At 30.7% G+C, this 22,136-nt stretch overlaps 4 protein-coding genes across 4 annotated transcripts; all 4 read right to left on the reverse strand.

Moving 5' to 3' along the window:
• Positions 1–5,336: 5,336 nt before the first annotated feature.
• On the reverse strand, positions 5,337–6,954 carry LOC108002622 (protein singles bar). The gene is made up of 4 exons (XM_017064404.3): positions 6,339–6,954; positions 6,084–6,266; positions 5,856–5,996; positions 5,337–5,780 (listed from the first exon to the last, which is right to left on the reverse strand). Exons 1-4 carry the CDS (start codon positions 6,489–6,491, stop codon positions 5,703–5,705), a joined length of 555 nt encoding a protein of 184 aa, XP_016919893.1. The 5' UTR covers positions 6,492–6,954; the 3' UTR covers positions 5,337–5,702.
• A 1,213-nt stretch (positions 6,955–8,167) lies between these two features.
• Positions 8,168–10,582, reverse strand: LOC108002619 (uncharacterized). The gene is made up of 5 exons (XM_017064398.3): positions 10,445–10,582; positions 9,207–9,343; positions 8,879–9,058; positions 8,695–8,811; positions 8,168–8,631 (listed from the first exon to the last, which is right to left on the reverse strand). Exons 2-5 carry the CDS (start codon positions 9,318–9,320, stop codon positions 8,557–8,559), a joined length of 486 nt encoding a protein of 161 aa, XP_016919887.1. The 5' UTR covers positions 9,321–9,343; positions 10,445–10,582; the 3' UTR covers positions 8,168–8,556.
• A 722-nt stretch (positions 10,583–11,304) lies between these two features.
• Positions 11,305–22,120, reverse strand: LOC108002659 (CKLF-like MARVEL transmembrane domain-containing protein 8). Its single transcript, XM_017064454.3, has 4 exons — positions 21,040–22,120; positions 12,672–12,839; positions 12,484–12,597; positions 11,305–12,308 (listed from the first exon to the last, which is right to left on the reverse strand). The coding sequence occupies exons 1-4, from the start codon at positions 21,211–21,213 to the stop codon at positions 12,222–12,224; spliced, it is 543 nt and encodes a 180-aa protein (XP_016919943.1). The 5' UTR covers positions 21,214–22,120; the 3' UTR covers positions 11,305–12,221.
• Positions 12,929–21,040, reverse strand: LOC108002658 (dynein axonemal intermediate chain 3-like). The gene has a single exon (XM_017064453.3). It carries the CDS (start codon positions 15,813–15,815, stop codon positions 12,981–12,983), a length of 2,835 nt encoding a protein of 944 aa, XP_016919942.2. The 5' UTR covers positions 15,816–21,040; the 3' UTR covers positions 12,929–12,980.
• Positions 22,121–22,136: the final 16 nt, after the last annotated feature.

Below are 22,136 nucleotides of genomic sequence, written 5' to 3' on the forward strand. Positions count from 1 at the left end.
TAAAGAATTTATAGGAGTGAATTTTGTTCGTTTAAATAGAACTATACATTTTTTAATATTCGAGTTGATATATCATGGTACTCTCTATAAAAAAGTACTAAGCCATATATAGCAAAAAATTTATAGTTTAAAAAATAATTGGACTTATTTAAATATCTTCTAAACTAATGGCTTTTTACGATAAATGATCCTATACATTTTTATAGGGAATGTTAAGATGAATGGATTGATTCAATAAAAGATATATGATGCTATTTAAAAAAATGTAATTGTGCTTGATAAGTTTTTTATGAGTTGACTTAATAAAAAATTGAGGGTACCAGAATATAGCTCTTTCGAAACCATTCAACTTTTATCTCAAGCATTTTTTAATATTATGAAGAATAAACGAGATATTAAACAAAAAAGATTAATATCGAAATTCCTCGGTCATAGGAAAACTTTTGTCCAAAAATTGGATTTTGTATAAGGAGAACATGACATGATAGGAGGTCGATCGAAAAATTTTTCCGAGAAATGACGTCAAATTCTCGGAATCGCCAAAATTCCTGGAATTGAGGACCTATTCTTGGAAATTTTCTACCGAATTTCGAACGAACGAAACTTTTGGCTGAAAATTCGATATATTAGGAGAACATAATTTAAAAGGAGTTTTTTCACACTTATCATACATTTACCGTTCTCCTATTTAATTTTTGACCACTTTTTTTAGCGTTGCCATTTTTTTTAAACTCACCAACATTTTTTTTCAAAATTTACACAAATTTCAATGAAAGCTGCCTTTTTTATGCGTTTTTTATCATTTTTTTTATTTTTTTAAGAAATGGAAAATATTGTTCGATTGTTTTTAGTAGCCGATTAAGTAATATATTATACCGGGTGGCCTTTTAGTATTATCTGACGTATCACGCTTGTTTTTGGAGATATTAAAAAATGTTTCAAATAAAACTTGAATGGTTTCGAGGGTGGTACATCCTTTTCTTATTTTTTTATACGTAGGAGAATAAAAAATTTATAGGAGTGAATTTTGTTCATATAAATAGAACTATACATTTTTTAATACTCGAGTTGATGTATAATGGCACTCTCTATAAAAAAGTACTAAGCCATATATAGCAAAAAATTTATAGTTTAAAAAATAATTGGATTTATTTAAATATCTTCTAAACTAATGGCTTTTTACTATAAATGGGCCTATACATTTTTATAGAGAATGTTAAGATGAATGGATTGATTCAATAAAAGATATATGATGCTATTTAAAAAAATGTAATTGTGCTTGATAAGTTTTTTATGGGTTAACATACTAAAAAATTGAGGGCACCAGAATATAGCACTTTCGAAACCATTCAACTTTTATCTCAAGCATTTTTTAATATTATGAAGAATAAACGAGATATTAAACAAAAAATATCAATATAGAAATTCCTCGGTGATAGGAAAACTTTTGTCCAAAAATTGGATTTTGTATTAGGAGAACATGACATGATAGGAGGTCGATCGAAAGATTTTTCCGAGAAATGACGTCAAATTCTCGGAATCGCCAAAATTCCTGGAATTGAGGACCTATTCTTGGAAATTTTCTACCGAATTTCGAACGAACGAAACTTTTGGCTAAAAAGGAGTTTTTTCACACTTATCATACATTTACCGTTCTCCTATTTAATTTTTGACCACTTTTTTTAGCGTTGCCATTTTTTTTAAACTCACCAACATTTTTTTTCACAATTTACACAAATTTCAATGAAAGCTGCCTTTTTTATGCGTTTTTTATCATTTTTTTATTTTTTTAAGAAATGGAAAATACGCTGAGCACTGTAATTTTGTCATGTGGTATTTTTATAACATTTCGATTGTTTTTAGTAGCCGATTAAGTAATATATTATACCGGGTGGCCTTTTAGTATTATCTGACGTATCACGCTTGTTTTTGGAGATATTAAAAAATGTTTCAAATAAAACTTGAATGGTTTCGAAGGTGGTACATCCTCTTGTTATTTATTTTTTTATACAGAAAAGAATAAAGAATTTATAGGAGTGAATTTTGTTCGTTTAAATAGAACTATACATTTTTTAATATTCGAATTGATATATCATGGTACTCTGTATAAAAAAGTACTAAGCCATATATAGCAAAAAATTTATAGTTTAAAAAATAATTGGATATATTTAAATATCTTCTAAACTATTTGCTTTTTATTATAAATAGTCCTATATATTTTTATAGAGAACGTTAAGATGAATGGATTGATTCAATAAAAGATATATGATGCTATTTAAAAAAATGTAATTGTGCTTGATAAGTTTTTTATGGGTTAACTTACTAAAAAATTGAGGGCACCAGAATATAGCACTTTCGAAACCATTCAACTTTTATCTCAAGCATTTTTTAATATTATGAAGAATAAACGAGATATTAAACAAAAAAGATCAATATCGAAATTCCTCGGTGATAGGAAAACTTTTGTCCAAAAATTGGATTTTGTATTAGGAGAACATGACATGATAGGAGGTCGATCGAAAGATTTTTCCGAGAAATGACGTCAAATTCTCGGAATCGCCAAAATTCCTGGAATTGAGGACCTATTCTTGGAAATTTTCTACCGAATTTCAAACGAACGAAACTTTTGGCTAAAAAGGAGTTTTTTCACATTTATCATATATTTACCGTTCTCCTATTTAATTTGTGACCACATTTTTTAGCGTTGTCATTTTTTTTAAACTCACCAACATTTTTTTTCACAATTTACATAAATTTCAATGAAAGCTGCCTTTTTTATGCGTTTTTTATCATTTTTTTATTTTTTTAAGAAATGGAAAATACGCTGAGCACTGTAATTTTGTCATGTGGTATTTTTATAACATTTCGATTATATTATTATATATAAAGGCCACCCGGTATAATATATTTCGATATATTATACCGGGTGGCCTTTTAGTATTATCTGACGTATCACGCTTGCTTTTGGAGATATTAAAAAATGTTTCAAATAAAACTAGAATGGTTTCGATGGTGGTACATCCTCTTGTTATTTATTTTTTTATACATAGAAGAATAAAAAATTTATAGGAGTGAATTTTGTTCGTATAAATAGAACTATATATTTTTTAATATTCGAATTGATATATCATGGTACTCTGTATAAAAAAGTACTAAGCCATATATAGCAAAAAATTTATAGTTTAAAAAATAATTGGATTTATTTAAATATCTTCTAAACTAATGGCTTTTTACTATAAATAGTCCTATACATTTTTATAGAGAATGTTAAGATGAATGGATTGATTCAATAAAAGATATATGATGCTATTTAAAAAAATGTAATTGTGCTTGATAAGTTTTTTATGGGTTAACATACTAAAAAATTGAGGGCACCAGAATATAGCACTTTCGAAACCATTCAACTTTTATCTCAAGCATTTTTTAATATTATGAAGAATAAACGAGATATTAAACAAAAAAGATCAATATCGAAATTCCTCGGTCATAGGAAAACTTTTGTCCAAAAATTGGATTTTGTATTAGGAGAACATGACATGATAGGAGGTCGACCGAAAAATTTTTCCGAGAAATGACGTCAAATTCTCGGAATCGCCAAAATTCCTGGAATTGAGGACCTATTCTTGGAAATTTTCTACCGAATTTCGAACGAACGAAACTTTTGGCTAAAAAGGAGTTTTTTCACACTTATCATACATTTACCGTTCTCCTCTTTAATTTTTGACCACTTTTTTTAGCGTTGCCATTTTTTTTAAACTCACCAACATTTTTTTTCACAATTTACATAAATTTCAATGAAAGCTGCCTTTTTTATGCGTTTTTTATCATTTTTTTATTTTTTTAAGAAATGGAAAATACGCTGAGCACTGTAATTTTGTCATGTGGTATTTTTATAACATTTCGATTGTTTTTAGTAGCCGATTAAGTAATATATTATACCGGGTGGCCTTTTAGTATTATCTGACGTATCACGCTTGTTTTTGGAGATATTAAAAAATGTTTCAAATAAAACTTGAATGGTTTCGAGGGTGGTACATCCTTTTGTTATTTATTTTTTTATACGTAGAAGAATAAAAAATTTATAGGAGTGAATTTTGTTCGTATAAATAGAACTATATATTTTTTAATATTCGAATTGATATATCATGGTATTCTGTATAAAAAAGTACTAAGCCATATATAGCAAAAAATTTATAGTTTAAAAAATAATTGGATTTATTTAAATATCTTCTAAACTAATGGCTTTTTACTATAAATAGTCCTATACATTTTTATAGAGAATGTTAAGATGAATGGATTGATTCAATAAAAGATATATGATGCTATTTAAAAAAATGTAATTGTGCTTGATAAGTTTTTTATGAGTTGACTTAATAAAAAATTGAGGGCACTAGAATATAGCCCTTTCGAAACCATTCAACTTTTATCTCAAGCATTTTTTAATATTATGAAGAATAAACGAGATATTAAACAAAAAAGATCAATATCGAAATCCCTCGGTGATAGGAAAACTTTTGTCCAAAAATTGGATTTTGTATTAGGAGAACATGACATGATAGGAGGTCGATCGAAAAATTTTTCCGAGAAATGATGTCAAATTCTCGGAATCGCCAAAATTCCTGGAATTGAGGACCTATTCTACCGAATTTCGAACGAACGAAACATTTAATTAAAAATTCGATTTTGTATTAGGAAAACATGATATAATAAGAGATCGAAAAATTTCTCCAGATAATTGTTCGACATTTCTTGGAAATGAAATCAAGTTGTTATGAATAATATTTATTTCTTGAAATTTCTAAAATTCTAATCATTAAATTCTTGGCATAGGATAACATTTTTTCCATTTTTTTAATTTTCTATTAAAGTATTATAATTAATAAGTTTACTTTATGAATATTTTTTCAAGAATTACTTAAGTCTATGAGTATTAATGTCTTATTCTTTTGTATTAGAAAAATATAATTTGATAGATGCTATACATCTTTGAATATTTTTTAAACTGCATCAATTCCTATTCTTATCTTTATCTTTCTATATCTTTTTCATTTCTATACTTATCTTTTAATTATCTTATCTATTAAATCTTTCATCTATCATGCTTTCAAAATCTTTTTCTTAATAGTTTTAATCCTTAATAGTTTTTTAATAGTATAATGAAAGTATGCGGAAAAGATGTGATATATATACACTATACAGAACATAAAATAATTTTAACATATCTGTATTCTTTCTTTCTATATATATATATATATACATAAGATATACAGAGAATATAGATATATTAAAATCTTTCCAAGTTCTAAGGAATAATAGAAATATAGAACGCAAAAGTATTTTTTTTTAATTTTATTTATTTTTATTAAAACAATTACAAACAATGACACTTAAATATGTATAAAATATTCGATTGATACATTTTGTTTGTTACATATAATTTGGAATGCTGTGCATATTAAATATAAATAAGTATTAATCAATAATATTTCCAATTGCGACTTCTAATATAAATATATATATATTTTTAAAACTACTCGTTTCATCGATTATATATTGTATAATGCAAATCAATTTTTAAAAAAACTTCGAATATAATATACGATTGATATTATTTTACTCACTTTATATGTATATTGTATTTCAGCCTTGATTCGGTGACGAATCGTGTGACATTTTTATACGTACTCCGTTCCCCTTGAAATTCATCTTCCGGTCCTGTAATGGGTGTAACAGAAATATGCGTCTGCCCCATGCAGTATTCCAACAAAGCCGCTCATAATCTATAAAAGTATAACGATGTTCCGAGAAATGATCGCAGTTGCAGAAAGCAAATTATAAATAATAAGCGCACGTACGTAAGCAGCTGTCATTGCAGGATAAACATCGAATCCAGGCCTTATATAATATTCTGGAAGAAGAAATATCTTGGTGGAAAATGCCAAATAAGAAGCCGAGCTTAAATAAAGAAAAGAAGCTAATGAGTTGAACATCAGCTCCTAGAAAGCAAGAAAATATAAATCAATCGATTTATTATCGCGAGCAACATATAATCACTTAACAATAACGATATAATTTCAACGTACAAACAACGACGATTTGATTAACCTGTACGATTTTTCGGATATGATATAACAGGCAAGTAATACAGCCGATGTTAAGAAACAAGCGGAGGAAGTGGTCAAAGATCCTTCGAAAGCCGAGCCAATCGTTGTGCTGTACCTCAGACCGTAATTAATTAACAAACTCTGTATTAAACCGCTAATAATCTAAGGAAAAATTAATTTAATTTTATTATCGTATCGATTATCATATAATTGATCTTGAATCGAAAGGATTACCGTTTCGCAGAGTTTTAGGACACCAGGTAAAGTTTTTAAAAATTCCAAATGTATACACGTGCAACATCTGCAGAAGCAACATTCGACACCTCCAGCGGCATGCGTGCCCGTAGAGGACATCCGGATCACGGGGCCAGTTCCGTTTTTAACCATGATATCGGATCCGTTCGTCGGCTCAACGATCCTTATTTCCACGTGTTAAGCTTCAGATCTGCTATTCGTATTGCCAAAACGTACGTAGGAAGCCGCGATTGATAGAATCATTAAAACCGTCTCGCAGAGTACACCCAGACTCTTGATTCACCCTAATTGGTTAAACGGCGATTAATTCGCATCGTTACAACGCAGAGGATGAATCGACTCGATGATCCATTACGCGCTTCAACCTGTCGCTTAATCGATAAATGTATCAAACGAGAAGGAAAAAGAACGTCTCCTCGAGAGAACCACATCCACGAGCACTTTGGAACGGACTGAGGGTGTTTTCTCTTGTGCCGATGCGGAACGTTTTAAATGTCGTTGCACCCCCTGCGTCGCACTCGACACAAGGGATACAGATGTCTATTTCTGGCACGCGCCGCGCCGAAATATGTAGCCGAGCATCTCCACTGTCGATGCGAGAAAAAAGTGATTGTGTTACGACCTACTGTTAAAAAGAGAAAAAGAAAAAAGATGGAGAAAAGGATCATTAAAAGGATGTCTTTTTATTTATCGATCGATCGTTCACGGTTACAACACCGTGGTTTAATTGTCGTTCGATCCGATGATCGTAAATGAAAAAATGTATAGCTTCTTCGATTGCTTGTATATGTTTATGCGATTGCATACATAATTCAATTGGTTACATTATGCGTATCGCACCTGTACTTTTTCTTTGTGCACCTTTATCAAAACTCTTCTCGCATACGTTGCTACGTGCAGATCTACGTCCTGTCAATGGCCGTGCGAAAGTTTCATTTTTGTCGACGGACGCTCAAATTTTCTGACTCATGTAATTGCGTCAGTTAGACGTCGATCTGCATAAAGAGAAACAACGAGGCTTTGACTCGGGCAAGAATTAATCAGGATTTTTTTTTTGAGGTTAAGAAAAAGAGAGGAAGGAAGGAAGGAAAAATTAAAATACATTTTTATTTTATGTGAATTATTTATTTTTAAACAAAAATTTAATATTTGCGACGAAATTACGATCAAATTTGTAAGACTATATAAAATGCTAGAAGGATAACAAATAATCTTATTGATTCTAATTATATTCATAAATGTATAATACCATATATACCATGTATAAAATATATATGTGATAAATATAAAAATAAAAAATACAGAAATCGTATTTCATAAAGTTATATATTGTAAATTTAAGAATATAAATGCAAATTTTTTACGTTAAGGATTATGATTGTAAAGAGAAATGATGTTCAATTGATATCTATGATCACGCGCCAAGAACAAATATAAATAAAGAGAGCAAGCAGTAAAAAAAGGATAGAGATAGGAAAAAATTATGGAATCAGCGCCATCTCTAGAATGCCGCAAATAAAACACATTTAGGAAAGAGAACAAATAATAGAAAAAAGATAGAGATAAAATAAGAATTGACATTTAGCGCCATCTTTCTAATAATCCTTTTATATAAATGTTTTTAACAGTCAAGAGATGGAGTTGATTTTAATTCTTATTTTATTTTATTTTGGCACTTAAGAAATAGCACTGAATGTCAATTTTTACTCTGTTTTTCTTCTATTTATTCTATTTCTATTCTTAACAAAATCTATCGGATATATATCTTATATATATCTATTTTTGTATACTTAAATGTCATATATATATTTTACATATAAAATTTTTTCTATATTTGTATATTTTTATCAGAGGTATATATTTTATATATAAATTTTTTAAATATTACATTAATTTATATATTTTTATAAATAAAAATTTTATAAATAAATCTTATAAAATAATATAAAATATTCTTTGTATTATTTAATATAGATTCGCTGTATAAATATGTGTCAAATATATAAAATATGATAAATAATAACTTTTATCGTGTTAAAAATCACTTCATATAAAAATTTCTATTGAATAATGCTGGTTCGTATCAAAATATTAATGATAATTTATGAAATATATATATATATATGAAATATATGACAATCAATTTCGAAGTGTTGGAAGATATTAAAAATTGGTTGTATAAGGTACGGTAAAGCATTCAAAGTCCTCTGTATGTGCGGAGAGCAATAATTGTACTGAGGAGATATAACGCTGAATTTATCAATCCACAAATCTAAAACAAAATATGATAAATATAAAAATACAAAAATACGATGTTTTTAATTTTTCAACTTACTGCTGCCGCCATTAATACTTCGTATTCATTGTAACGTTTCATATTAGATACATGTACTATATATGTTAACGATGCTGCTAGATATAATCCAAATGCTATTGAATGATAAAGGAGTTCCTAAAATAGGAAGAGATAATATTTAATTTACCCATCATTTAATTTACTATAAATATAAGAAACTTACATAAGTGGTCTTTGCGATGATAGAAGACGTTGAAAGGGAAGCTAAACAACTTAAAAGCAAAATAAAAGTACCGATCATAAATGTTGTCGTTATTAAAAAGAAAAATAGCTCTGCAGCATATATATAATTCTGAGAAGAAATGTGATGTCCTACTATTGCTACGCATATTATTCCAAGTATCTAAAATTTAAAAAAATTCTCTTTAATTCCTTGCATAATAAAAGATGATTAAACTTACATCATATTTTTTAAACGGAAACAAAATTAATATCATGATAAATATTTAATTGTAGAGATACATATGTATATTTCTAATATAAGAACTTACTAATTCAAATAATTTAAACGAACCACTCCACGTTTTTAAGTAACCAGTATTGATGATAACTGCAGTAGAACTACTCGTTACCGTTTGAGTTCTAATAGTTACCGAATGCGACATAGTTATTCTTTTCCTTACCGATTCTGAAATTTTAAAACACTACGTTACCATGTAAGTAATTGTAAATAACTCCAGAATATTCATGCGAGATCGTGAATGCAAAGAAGGCCAAGGCCAAAAATTTTCGAGACTCCATTTAAGTATTCTCCACATTTCACTAGAAGCTCCTCCCTTTCGTGAAATTTAAGAATAATGCGTTTTTTTTTCTTTCAAAAAAAATATAGATTTGTATATTAATTTCATGTTTTGATGTTCTCATGTTACACTTAGTTTGCCAAACAATGAATAAAAATAGAATAAGATTTTGTTTGTATGAATGATATATGAAAAAAGAAATTCCGAATACTCTCACTTTCGTTTCATTCATCTCGTCACACCCCTAATAGTTACTACTACCGATCGATACTTTCCAGACTTTCGGGATTACTTTCTCCTTCAATAATCAGAGATATCAGATAAATTTAACACATATATTTAATGCAACAAAATAAAATAAAGCAATTCTATCGATAAAACGTTTAACAATAATACAATTTTATAACAAGTTAATATATCGAAATAAAAAATATACAATCCCCATACAATATATCGGCATTTTTTTTTAATTCGAATCACGAATGTGTCCGAATTAAGCGCGACTATGAATAAACGTGTGTAAAATTTCGTCATCGGTTATTTTTAAATGAAAGTTCGTTTGTAAAAGAAAGTGATAACAACCGAAACTCGCACTTGTTTTTAATAAACTGTTAACTACTTTTAATCTTTTAATTTCGTTATATTTGATAATGATTAAAAAAAATTGTAAAGAAATAAATTCTAATATCTTATTTTACATAAATATGTTATTTCTAATATTTCTAATATCGAAATAATTTTATATCAAAAATATATATAAATATATATATATATATAATTGACTGAGTAAGATTTAAGATAAGGATAAAGATTAATTATTTATCAATAATGATTTACTTCATCGCAATTATCGTAAAATATCTACATACGATAAACTTATTCAAATATATCGTTATGATTAATGCACTAATACGATTCACAACCGGCAAAAGTAAGTATTATAGGCGCGATATATAATTTCGTAGTATACATATAAATCTCAAACTGACCTTAATAAGAAACGTGGTCACGTCTTGAACGCCTGCGATTGACTGAAGTGCACGTTTGCGTTCTGGCGCGTTACCACAGTGACGTCATTGATGATATCATACTAGTTCCATACTCGTAGAGATAAATATTAATATTATATAAATACAATTACATTGTGATTTTTAATCGTTAAGTCTATTATATTATCTTAATTAATAATTTTTCAATTATTATTTTGATAATCAGATCAAGATATAAAATAGTTTCAATTGTTTAATAAAATTTTTATAATTCTTTTTAATCTCTTAAAATACACTATAATTTTTAATTATTAAATCCATTAGATAACAATTTTTTAGTTATTATCTTAATCAAATTAAGGTACTTTTAATCGTTCAATAAATATTAATTTTTTATTTTTTTTTTAATTTATTAAATACAAAAATTGTTGTTTCAAAATACAAATGTAATTAAAATATTTGCATTTGCAAGTTTTAACAAATAGATTCTAAACTTATTATTATTTAATCTTATATATATTTGAACTTCTCGTTTCAAATACTATATAGATATATATCATTTTTACTTAAATCAAAAATAAATAAATTTTATGCAATTGAATTTCGTTTAACTTAAAAAGTTAACAAGGAATAAATTTAGACATTTAAACACTTCGTTTTTACGTTTCACATTTTTAAGTCATGAATAATTCTTATCGGATATCTGAAGTTACTATATTTAAGCTTTTTTTCCTTTTATCAATGTGAAACGAAAACAAAAAATTTTCTTTACAAAAGTATTCTTTACTTAATATGGGAAGATCATAATCGAAATAAGTAACATTATCGAATATGATCAAAAATAGATTTTGAAAACAATATCGAAAACGAACATATATTTCAAAAATAACGTGTGTACAGAAAAGGTACAATGTATTCGAAAACATTCATTCATTTCTATAGTATAGTATTGAATTTTTCTTAAGATCAATGATACAAATTATACGTTATAGATATTCTATATGATTAAAAGAAAATAAAAAAAAAAAGAAAAGAAAAGAAAAGAAAAGAGAAAACGATGTACTGAATTCAATTTGTGCAAATATATTATTTTATATAAAACATATATGTATATGTAAATATATATATATATATATATAATGCGTGTATACATATAAATAAAAAGTCGCGATAATGTGAGAAAGGTACAGTGAAAAAGGAAAACTTGACGGGAAAGTGCCTCAATAAGGTACGTACATTAACGATTGAAACGTATATAGTTAATTGCATAGAATTTGAAAATATCGACAATCCAATATGGATTTTATCGATCTTAAAGCACGATTTGCTTTTTAAAAAGATAATATTTTTCCCTTCTTAGCACATCTGTTTGCACGGTGAAAGATTGAATCACGTAGCGAAGAGAATCGACGAAACTCGTGAAAACAAAAAACTTAAGAAATCGTCGATATCTCTGACGCAACCCGTCCAGAACTTCATTCCTCTTTATCCGGGTATAAGAGAATAATCCCAGAAAACTATGATCACAAATTGGTGGCGCGACCCACCAATTCGTCAACTAATTTTTTTAAGGCACGTACACATAAGAGTTTCTTGTTAAGCTACCACACGCGATCAAGTTGGGGCCTGGTTAGACTAGCTTCGACCCATTGATCTTTTTACAACCTTACGGCCGTCATCGGTCGTTGAACGAACGATTGCGACAACCCGAATGTAGTAGCTTTGTCGTAGGTGCTCCTCAGGTACCTGATATTGTTTCGAGTACCTATGTTTCCCTTCAATGCGTGTTACTGCTGCTTCTCCATTCCACGTAGAGGAAGTAAGTCCCAGCAGAGTACGCCAATGTGTTAAAGATTGCAAAGATCTGCGAAAAAGAATTATTTTAACCGTTATATCCGTTGTCGTGTTTGTCGACGACTTAATATATACACTCGTTTACGGATGAAAACCGGCCATTTTATGACTTCGACTGAATCGTTAAATTTTTGTCTTTTTAACATATAATTAGATAGAATATCATAAGATTTGTTCATTCTTACCCCTGCAGCAATATTTCTCGATGTATATACATGATTTAACGCGCTCCAGGCAGATAACTGTGCGATGAAAGCAATCATGTAAAGTACGGTGAATATCGATGTATTCAACATTTCCTGTAATTAGATATTTCTTCCTAAGTATATAAATATATAAAGTAGAATTGTAGCCATCAAGAGCTGTTTTTTACCGTTAAAATCCAATTGATAGGTAACTTAAGCGCCTCCCGAATCGACAGCAAATAAATGAAACACCATAACAGGGTGGCGATGAAAGATGTTACGATGACGAATAGAAACCAATGGGTTGCGGGGGTATAAGCCGGTGATGCGCATATCATGCATATTATACCAAGAATCTGAAACGAATTGAAACAATTATTCGTTTTATTCGACAAAATTACTAAATCGAGATCGATCAAGATTTAATAATTTACCACTTTTTAAATTTTTCTTAAGTTTCGTATTATATATAAGTATCTACATTTAAAAAAGAGAATTTAAGAAGCGAAATTATTCGTTAACATTTCCTTAGCTTTACGCCGTATTTCGTCGAATTTTTCAAGGTAATCTTCGATCGATTTTCCAACTTCTATCGGAGTGGATTTCTCCAATTCCGAACTCTCTATCTTCGATTCAGAAAGTATGGGAAATTCGACGGATATCGCATTAAGAAAATATTCGTCCCTATGAGCAATTCTGTTTCGAACTTTTTCCAATTTCGCATCCCTTTCTGCTTTCGTAGTAACGAAAACAGCCCTTTTCGCCTCGAGCTCAGTGGGAACAATCCTTTTTTTATCCAACAGAACTTGTTTCATTCTGTCGAACTCCCTCGACCTCCATGCAACGTCTTTCGGAACCGGTGCACTTCGCGCTCTTTCCTCGGCTTCGAGCCTCAAACGCGCCTGTTGTTCCCTTCGAACCTTCTCCCTCGCTTCTTTTGCCTTTCTTTCGCGTTCTTCGTCACGCCTAGCCGATCTCTTCGCCACTACGAGCGGATCGTTAGCGAGAAAATCATTCTGCCAACTGGCGAAAAGTTTTTTCCTTCGCGTCTCTCTCCACGCGTACTCCTCGAACCAATCCATTCTTTCCGCTGCGACGTTGCCGCGACAAATTTCGGGCTCTTCGAACGCACGAAACAAGCCGCCGTGGTCACCGGCGCCGATCATTTTCACACCGCGGAATAATGGCAACAGGATTAAACAAGTAACCGATCTCGAAGACACGACTTGCGTGAATATCGGCTCGTTCGAGTCATTGTTTATGTTCCACATTTCGACATTGCCGTCCTCGCCACCGAGAAGGAATACACCAGGTTCATTGGCCCAGCAACAGCTCGTGTACCGAGAGGAGGTTCTTCTCCAAAATAAAGGGGAATCCATATGATCGTCGTTCCAAATGGCAAACACCTGTCCACCGATCGACAAGAGCACGTCTCGGACATGCGAGGATCGCGCGATCTCTATAACGGGACCATTATGCACATACGAGCAATTTAAAATGTTACAATCTATCGTGTCCGTTAAATTTCCCTCGTACGCTCGCTCCCCCCACTTGCACTTTATCAATCCCTCCGCACAACCTATCCATAAATATTTTCTAAAATCTTCGCTCTCCGAGTCGTTTCCATCCGATTGATTTTCATTCCGCTCGTCAAGAGAGAAGCATAGAGGAGTAAAGGACTGCGAGCTCTCGGTAAAAGTAGGAATTTTTAAACGGAAAATCGGGTGAAGAGGTTCGTCGAAATCCTCGCTATCGACGATTCGCCTCGGTCGAAAACAAACGTTCCAAACGATCACTGCGCCATCTTCAGAGACAGTTAGAAACACCATGTTAGAGGTAATGGATGATCTTGTCAAGTTTCCATTTGGCTCTATTCTGTATTTGGCGGGTATCCATCGGATCTTTCGAATAGGCAAGCGATGAGAGTGATGCTTGTGAGAAACAACGGTTGGCCGAAGGACTGGCAAGTTGTTTTGCTCCCCTCTAAATTTGACAGTTTCGTTATCGGAAATATTGTTCAAATAATCGTTGATATTCCAAATAATCACTTGTCCGGTGGAACAACCTCCTATCACGTAATCGCCGTTGCACGGGCAAAAGGAAACGGAATAAATTTCTCTGTGATCTTCAAGTGCAAGATGCGGACGGAGAGGATCGTTTAATCTCCAGATAAGCACTCTCGTCTGAAATTCACCTTCGCTCAAGCATTCCGTTTTTAAAGTACGATTCGAAGTGGTGATGTAGGAGATTGCCACGTGCTCTTTGAATTTCGAATGCAAAGAAATATCCGAAATTGCTCTGCTGCCCGTGAGACTTAGATCGATGAACGATGCTTGTTCGGAAAGCGTGGCCACCTCGATCGTTGAAATTTTTCGTTCTTGTTTGGATAAACCTTCGATATCGTCTACGTACAAATTAACAGCCGCGTTGTATTTAATAACATCGATCATTTCTTGGGAACGAGCTTCCAAAAATAATTCCAAAGGTGTCCTTTCCTTCGGCTTCTCGTCCTCTATATCTTCGCTCTGATCGACATCTTTTGCTTGTGATCGATTATCGTTATTTCGTTCCGATTCCTCGTTCAATTGTTTCCTCTCCTCGACAACAGGTGTCTCCTTCAGAATGTCTTCGTGGACGTATTGAGTCCAGGCATTTTTAGGAAATGTGGGACACGTTTGAACAAACGTTTCTCGAGATTGTAAACAAGTTTGACTAGCTTTACTGATGCATTTTCTTTCGATGTTTTCGAATTTCTCGTCTTCGTTTACCAGCTGCATGTAACTGTCCCTGGAATCACTTGCACCTCTGTCGCTTAACGTTCGACGGGCGTTTAACATTCTCCCAGGCAATACGATTTCTATCTCGAAAAGTTCTCTCCCATTCCTCACGAAATTTTCGTCCACTTCCGTGTCGCTGCCCAACGAGTTCCACGGTCTTGCGGTTTTTATTACTCTGCCGATAACTTTGCGCGAGATAATACCGGCGATGGCCTTGTTCCGTTCCCGAATAAGGCGTTTCGCTTTTTCGGTGAGGCAAATCACGAAATCGTCGGAATTTAACTGAGTGGATGAATAGCCGACGAGAAATGTGTCAGCTTCGTAAATATCGATTATTTCTCGAAAAGGTGCCAACGACGAATCCGACAATTTAGCGAATTTTGCGATGACGTCTCGGTCGACATATGCCCACGGATATTCCAGAAACACGTGTTCGCCAACTAAACAACCCAGTTCTCGCTGCATCTCGGGATCGAGCCTCACGCGTTCCACATTTTCGATATTTTCGTCGATCACCGTCCAGCCGTGCTTATACTTAACTCTTTTCTTCGACATTTCGACTTCCTCTTTACTACTGTTTGGAACATAACAAACATCGATCAAACTTTATCGTATCAACCGGGTTCAATCGTCGAAATATAAACGAGCATTACGAGTATCGGTCATCTCATAAAGTTATGTTTAAAAGGAGGGCGAATTTCAGAAGAATGGACTCAATAAATATTTGTGTAATTATACTGCAAATATTTACGCAAAAATTACATATAAAAAGATGAGATATAGTGTATGCATTGTCACATTTGAAAAATATTTTTAAAATTTTATATTTAATTCGTACTCTAATTATAATTTATCACGAATATTTGCTAAGAGCATCTTATATCGTGACATTTTTTATTATCTATTATAAAATATAATAGTTGTGTCAATCCATCTTCCCATACCTGATCATCCCCTTATATCTGATCTACGAAATTCAAATATGCATAATAATGTATTATAAGAGAGACAGGAATGCATGAAAGGGTGAACGGGCGCGAAAGTGCGAAGAATTGGAACGCTGAAACCGTGTTCCGAAGGAAGAATTTCACTTTCACCGTTTGAAAACGTCGTCGGCCGCGATAAACATTCAACTGAGAATTCCTAACATCGAATAACCCACACAAACAATCTATACAATTTAATAACATTAGTTGGACATCGTTCGAACGACTCGTATAACTTTTGAAAACAGTTTAGATTTTTTCGTTCATTATTATTATTATTATTAAATTTGTTCATCATTCGTACGAGAGAAGTGGAATAACGATGATTCCTAAAATAACTTTACGGAGGATAAGTAGCTGTTAGGAAATATAGGTCGAGGTTCTACTATTAGCTTATACTATTATTCATGGTAGGGGAATGATCTGCATGTAACCTTAGCGTGCCACTTTTAATATACATACTTGTCCGCTCGACAACGTATGTAATTAAAAATTGAAAGGAAGTGAGATCAAGAAATATTTTGAAGGAAATCTATCTAAACTCTAAATATTAAATATTCAAGAGATCCAACTTTTCATTATTGAATAATCGTATGTGTAATTAAAGAAGGAATTAGAATGGTATGAATCAGATTTACTAAGAGTTACACATTTTGTGTCTATCGAGAATATAGAATATAAAATAAACGTAGGATATAAAATAAACGTAGGATATAAAATGAAAACGAAGCAATGATAAAAGAATATAAACGGATGCAGAATTGCAGTAGTAACAGGAGTCTTCCCATCCACGTGAAATGTGATCATGTTAGCTATCTGCAGCATGCAGAAAACTGCTTGGTTAGTCGAGGTTGAGATAATTTAAAGAAATCCTTTGCGCTAATAATAATTTAAAAAGTTATAATCGTTGTTTCACGATTAATCGAAATTAATTAAAAAAAAAAACTTTTAAATCGCGTGGTCTAATTCAAGATTTATAAAAGAAAAATGATTCTATTCGCACGAAGATCAAAACTCTCGAGACATCAATTCCCAATTTAAACCAACAGCCACGACCATTTACCGCTATGATGAGGCATTGACTGAATCAACGAGATAAATTTTTATAAATCCATGTTGAAGATGATGTAAGTGTACTCTTTAAGACGACGATCACTTCGGATGTCCCACGCTTGATCCAATCTTTCCAGAAATAACACTTTTGTAATCGACAACGCGAGATTAGCCCATTTTATCTACGAATTTAATTCTCTCTGATATTTGGACTCGTAAATTCCGAGAAATGAATAATTTTGTTTTTCATTTTTTGTAACAACAATGCCGGAAATCGAGAATCATAAAAAAAAAAGAAAAAAAAAAAAGAAACATTGATCGATTCGCATAAATTGATACGTTCCATGCTCGTTTCACTCATTCAAATTGGCAAACTATCAGGATTTACGCTACTTTGCGAGATGTTGTAATTTCTTTCTATTTAAAAGACTATCGTTCGGTTATGATGGAAATCTTTTTTTTTTTTTTTTATCTAAAAATCTATTTGTTGTAATATTACGATTTGTTGAACAATTAAGCAACTTCAATGAGCCAACGATCCTATCACATTCATATAATCACGATGAAAACACATATACCGGCTATAGAAATAGCTGTATAATTAGCAATGTAAATCGCGTTAAATAAGGTTATATATTTATGGTTAAAATAATGACTATTCATATATGAATACACGTTTCACTGAATTATCTGGTACAACAGTTATTTTAAGTTACTTTTATAAAAAAAAAAAAAAAAAAGAAAAAAAACCGTAAAATTCGCATCGTATCGTCATATTTTGTATTCTAAATATTTCTTCTAACATTCTCAAACTTTTTTGCATGCTTATATTTGAGTCGCGTGTGTATTTTATTACATAAATTACACTTTTATTGATTTGCATCATTCCATAAAGAAGAAACAAAAAACTAAAGATGAATAATGCAAACAGGTTATTGCAATTCAAGTAGATTGTTTAGACAATCGTCTCTAAACATAATGTGAAGTAGAAATAATGTTAAAACTCAAGAGATTAGATTGCAACAATAATGCACACGTTACAAAATTCAAAGATTAATATCGAAAATATAAATTGTCAACGAAAAATTCAAAATGAAATAATCTAATAATGGACTATACTTTCTCAAACACGGAAAAACAATTTTTATGAATTGAGTCTATAGTTTGCATTACAAGGTGCGGCTTGTCCTTGCGTATAAGATTCTTTGCGTTAACCGAGTTCGCTGAATAACTTGTTGCCGATATGCTTGGTGAACAACTTACACACCGTAAATACTTATGACCCTAGTGACTTTGCAATCGTCGTAATAATCGATAATTATGCAATATTCCATTGCTCGTCTGTAGATTAACTAATATTTTTATTCTTTAAATATTTCCGTTTATCAAATATTTGCAGAAGTGTTAATGTGAGTAATAATGTACTGCACATTGATTTTTCAAAATTTTACCAAAAATACTTTAAATATATTTATTTAACATCACGCAGAATATACATGGATTATCAAATAGATATAAGAAAAGCTTATCTTTATGAAATTAGTAATAGCATCGATAACAATGTATCCACATACATGTTTCAACAATATAATCTTTTCGTGCGTTTCTTTCTTGCGACTCATCAAAGAGAATTACATTTAAATTAATTCTAATGAAATCATCGTAATTCGTTTCTATTTGCGTACACCATTACTAAAATTACGTATAAAAGAGGAAAGAAATTTTTGTTCCTTTGTTTTCACATTTAATGGAATAAATTTATGAAATAGAATTGAGTTAAAAAGAATTGATTTAATGTCGGTAATTAATTTATTAACACATAATGAAATGCTATAGATATACATCTGCTGGAACAAAAGTAGTTTACGAACACTTGGAAAAGTTGTAGATTCTATATCATCGATGACCATGAAAAATATTACATTCATTCTATTCATGGATAACATATGTATGTAATGTAAGATTAAAACTATGTACGGTATACGTATGAATATAAGAATAAATATGACGCATGTGAATGACACGATACATAGCAATTGTATTATGCTAGCTGGATTATTACACAATTATTCCGCGCATAATTTCGTTCTTGAACGAGTTCTCGTTGTTAAAATTTAAAGTTCAAATAACTGAAAAAAAAAAAAAAAGATCAAAAAAAAATTATTTATCGTTGATAATCGTTGATAATATTCGCAATAATTCGATACAATCTTGATTCGAATTGTACACGTAGATTATTAACGATAAATCAATTGAACAGAAGAACAAAAATCATCGAGAAAAAGTCAAGGACATCGTATAAATTTTTAATGAGTCGTTCCGATACCGTTGGTGCGGCCTCGCTATGGTAGTAGGATGGAACTGTGAATATGTGGGACGCCACGTATGGTCCCGGTCATTGGGATGAACATGTATGGTCATCGAACGTGTGTCTAGTTCTTAGGGACGTGTGTCGAACGAATCGAAACTATGCCATCAACCGGGAATTGTTCCAACATTTCGAACAATCATGCATCATGGTTATCATGTTTGATTATAAAATCTGATTTTTCTTTCTTATCTTTTTAATATCATTGATATTTTCGAAGTTTGAATATATTGTTGATAATTTTTCGAAATTTCATATCATGAGTTTGAAATTTATTGACGTGAGTACAAGTCGTAGTACAAAATAATAATTATATAGAATTGTTTTGGACGATACAACTTCTGCACTCTAATGTACTAATATGAGTTGAGGATAGAAAAAATCTCGTGAAATAAATAGCTTAGTATTTGATTTCTATCTGTTGGTAATTTAATCGCATGGTTACGCATATATTTTCTTGCTTATATTTTATTGCGTGTATTAAGACTATTTGCAGCAACCGAAAGCAAGGCGCTCTTTATTTACAAGCGAATGTAAACGTCAACGGGCGTGTCTCTGACTGCACGTGCGTGAACCAAAGAAGAACGATGCTCACCGATGCCGATCAGTTAACGGTACCTTCGATTTCGACGGAGAATATCAGTGAAATATAGAAGATATATGTTGTAAAATAAATATATATCGATAAAGCATTAATAATAATAATAGCGTTAATATTCATAAATAGAAACTGTTTTCTTTTTGTTTTAAAATAATAGATAATAATTTGTTAATTATTTCAAGGAAATTACCGTTACGCAATTGCCTTTGCAAATTCAACATCATAATGTAAATTATACAATTTGAAGCTACGTATATTTTCTTATTTCTTGAAAGATTGCAAAAATATTAGACGCAAAATTATGCAACGCTTAAAATCATGCGTTTAAAATAACAATACCGTGTAAAAGAAACAATGATCGTAGCGCTAAAAACAATAATGAATGTCTGCCAAAATCCAACGGGATTAACTACATCGCAAAAAATAAAACTTATTGCTAACCTAAAAGATAAACATGTTCTTAAATCTGATATATGATAAATTATAGTACAATATAGCTTTGAAACGCAAAAAGAATACGTTAAGATTTACTAATATGTAATATTCTATTTTTGTCTCACTTATGTAAAAATATCTAATCACTTATTTCAAAAAAATAAAATATAATTTTAAGAAAATTACAATACAACAAATTTTGCTATTATCGTAAAAATTACTTTTGTAATAATATTCAGCTATGCAATATAATTATATTTAATTTTATTGTTCATTTTATTCTCTATTGTAATTATGTCTACATGAAAATTAAAAACAATGTAATATTGTACTCACCACTTGTACAAGTTTAATAATACCGGGTATCGTCATGAAGTAGGGCACGTTCAATTTAATGTCTGCTAGAGGGCTAGGTTGAACCGGTTCTGTCTTCACGGTAGGCACCTGTCGAGGATTGTTGCTGGGATTGTTGCTGGAACCGTCCATCGTCACAACGGTCTCCGACATCATTACGATTATTTACAATTACGTTTTCTTCGCGGTATACCACGAGCTTTATTAATTTGGAATATATTCTACAATAAAAAAAATACTAATGTGAACACTACTAGAAATGAAGGAAACCGGAATCGCAGTGTCAAATCTGAAACACCTGTTGTTGGATCACTACGGCCCTCACGGAGGCCTCACTACTGAATACCAACTAACTCATGTATAAGCCAGCGACCCGCTATTCCCCTACCCACTATTCTATTTTCCCCCACTTTTATACCATTCCTTCTTTAACTTGTCAACGAAGTTGAATTCAATCGCCATGTTTTATGTTTTCCGGTCTTTTTCTTCTTGATCATGTCAAGCGATATATATATATATGTTTCATTTCATATTTTATATATAATTTCCTAAAAATAATTTTTTTTATTTTTTAATTTTTTTAATTTTCTTTTTAATTTAATTTATTTTACTTTAATTTCTTACTTAGAATTATAAAATTGTGATACGAAGTTATATTATATGAAATATATATAAATAATAAATATTATAATAATATTATAAATAAATATTATATATATAAGAATCTAGTTAATAATCATATAAAATAATTTTTGCATTAGCATTATATATACTTATATATATATATATGATAAAATTTTAAAATATTTTAAAATAATTAACGAATCTTGTTTTAAAAATGAAATAGTTAAAATTTAATCAATAATTATTTATATATTTATGAATATTCTACTGATATCGAAAAGTAAAAAAAATTATTTGCAATTTTATTTAGATTGATTTTATTGATTAATTTTATGATGAATTTTTAAATTGTAGCACTTTTACATGGTTATAAGAGAATGTGAAAGATGATTGGTAAGGAAAAATGGAAAGGGTAATACGTAATGGCACATGAAGATAAAGCGATCCAATCACTT

The sequence above is a fragment of the Apis cerana genome, linkage group LG13, assembly GCF_029169275.1.
Source record: "Apis cerana isolate GH-2021 linkage group LG13, AcerK_1.0, whole genome shotgun sequence".
NCBI lineage: Eukaryota > Metazoa > Arthropoda > Insecta > Hymenoptera > Apidae > Apis > Apis cerana.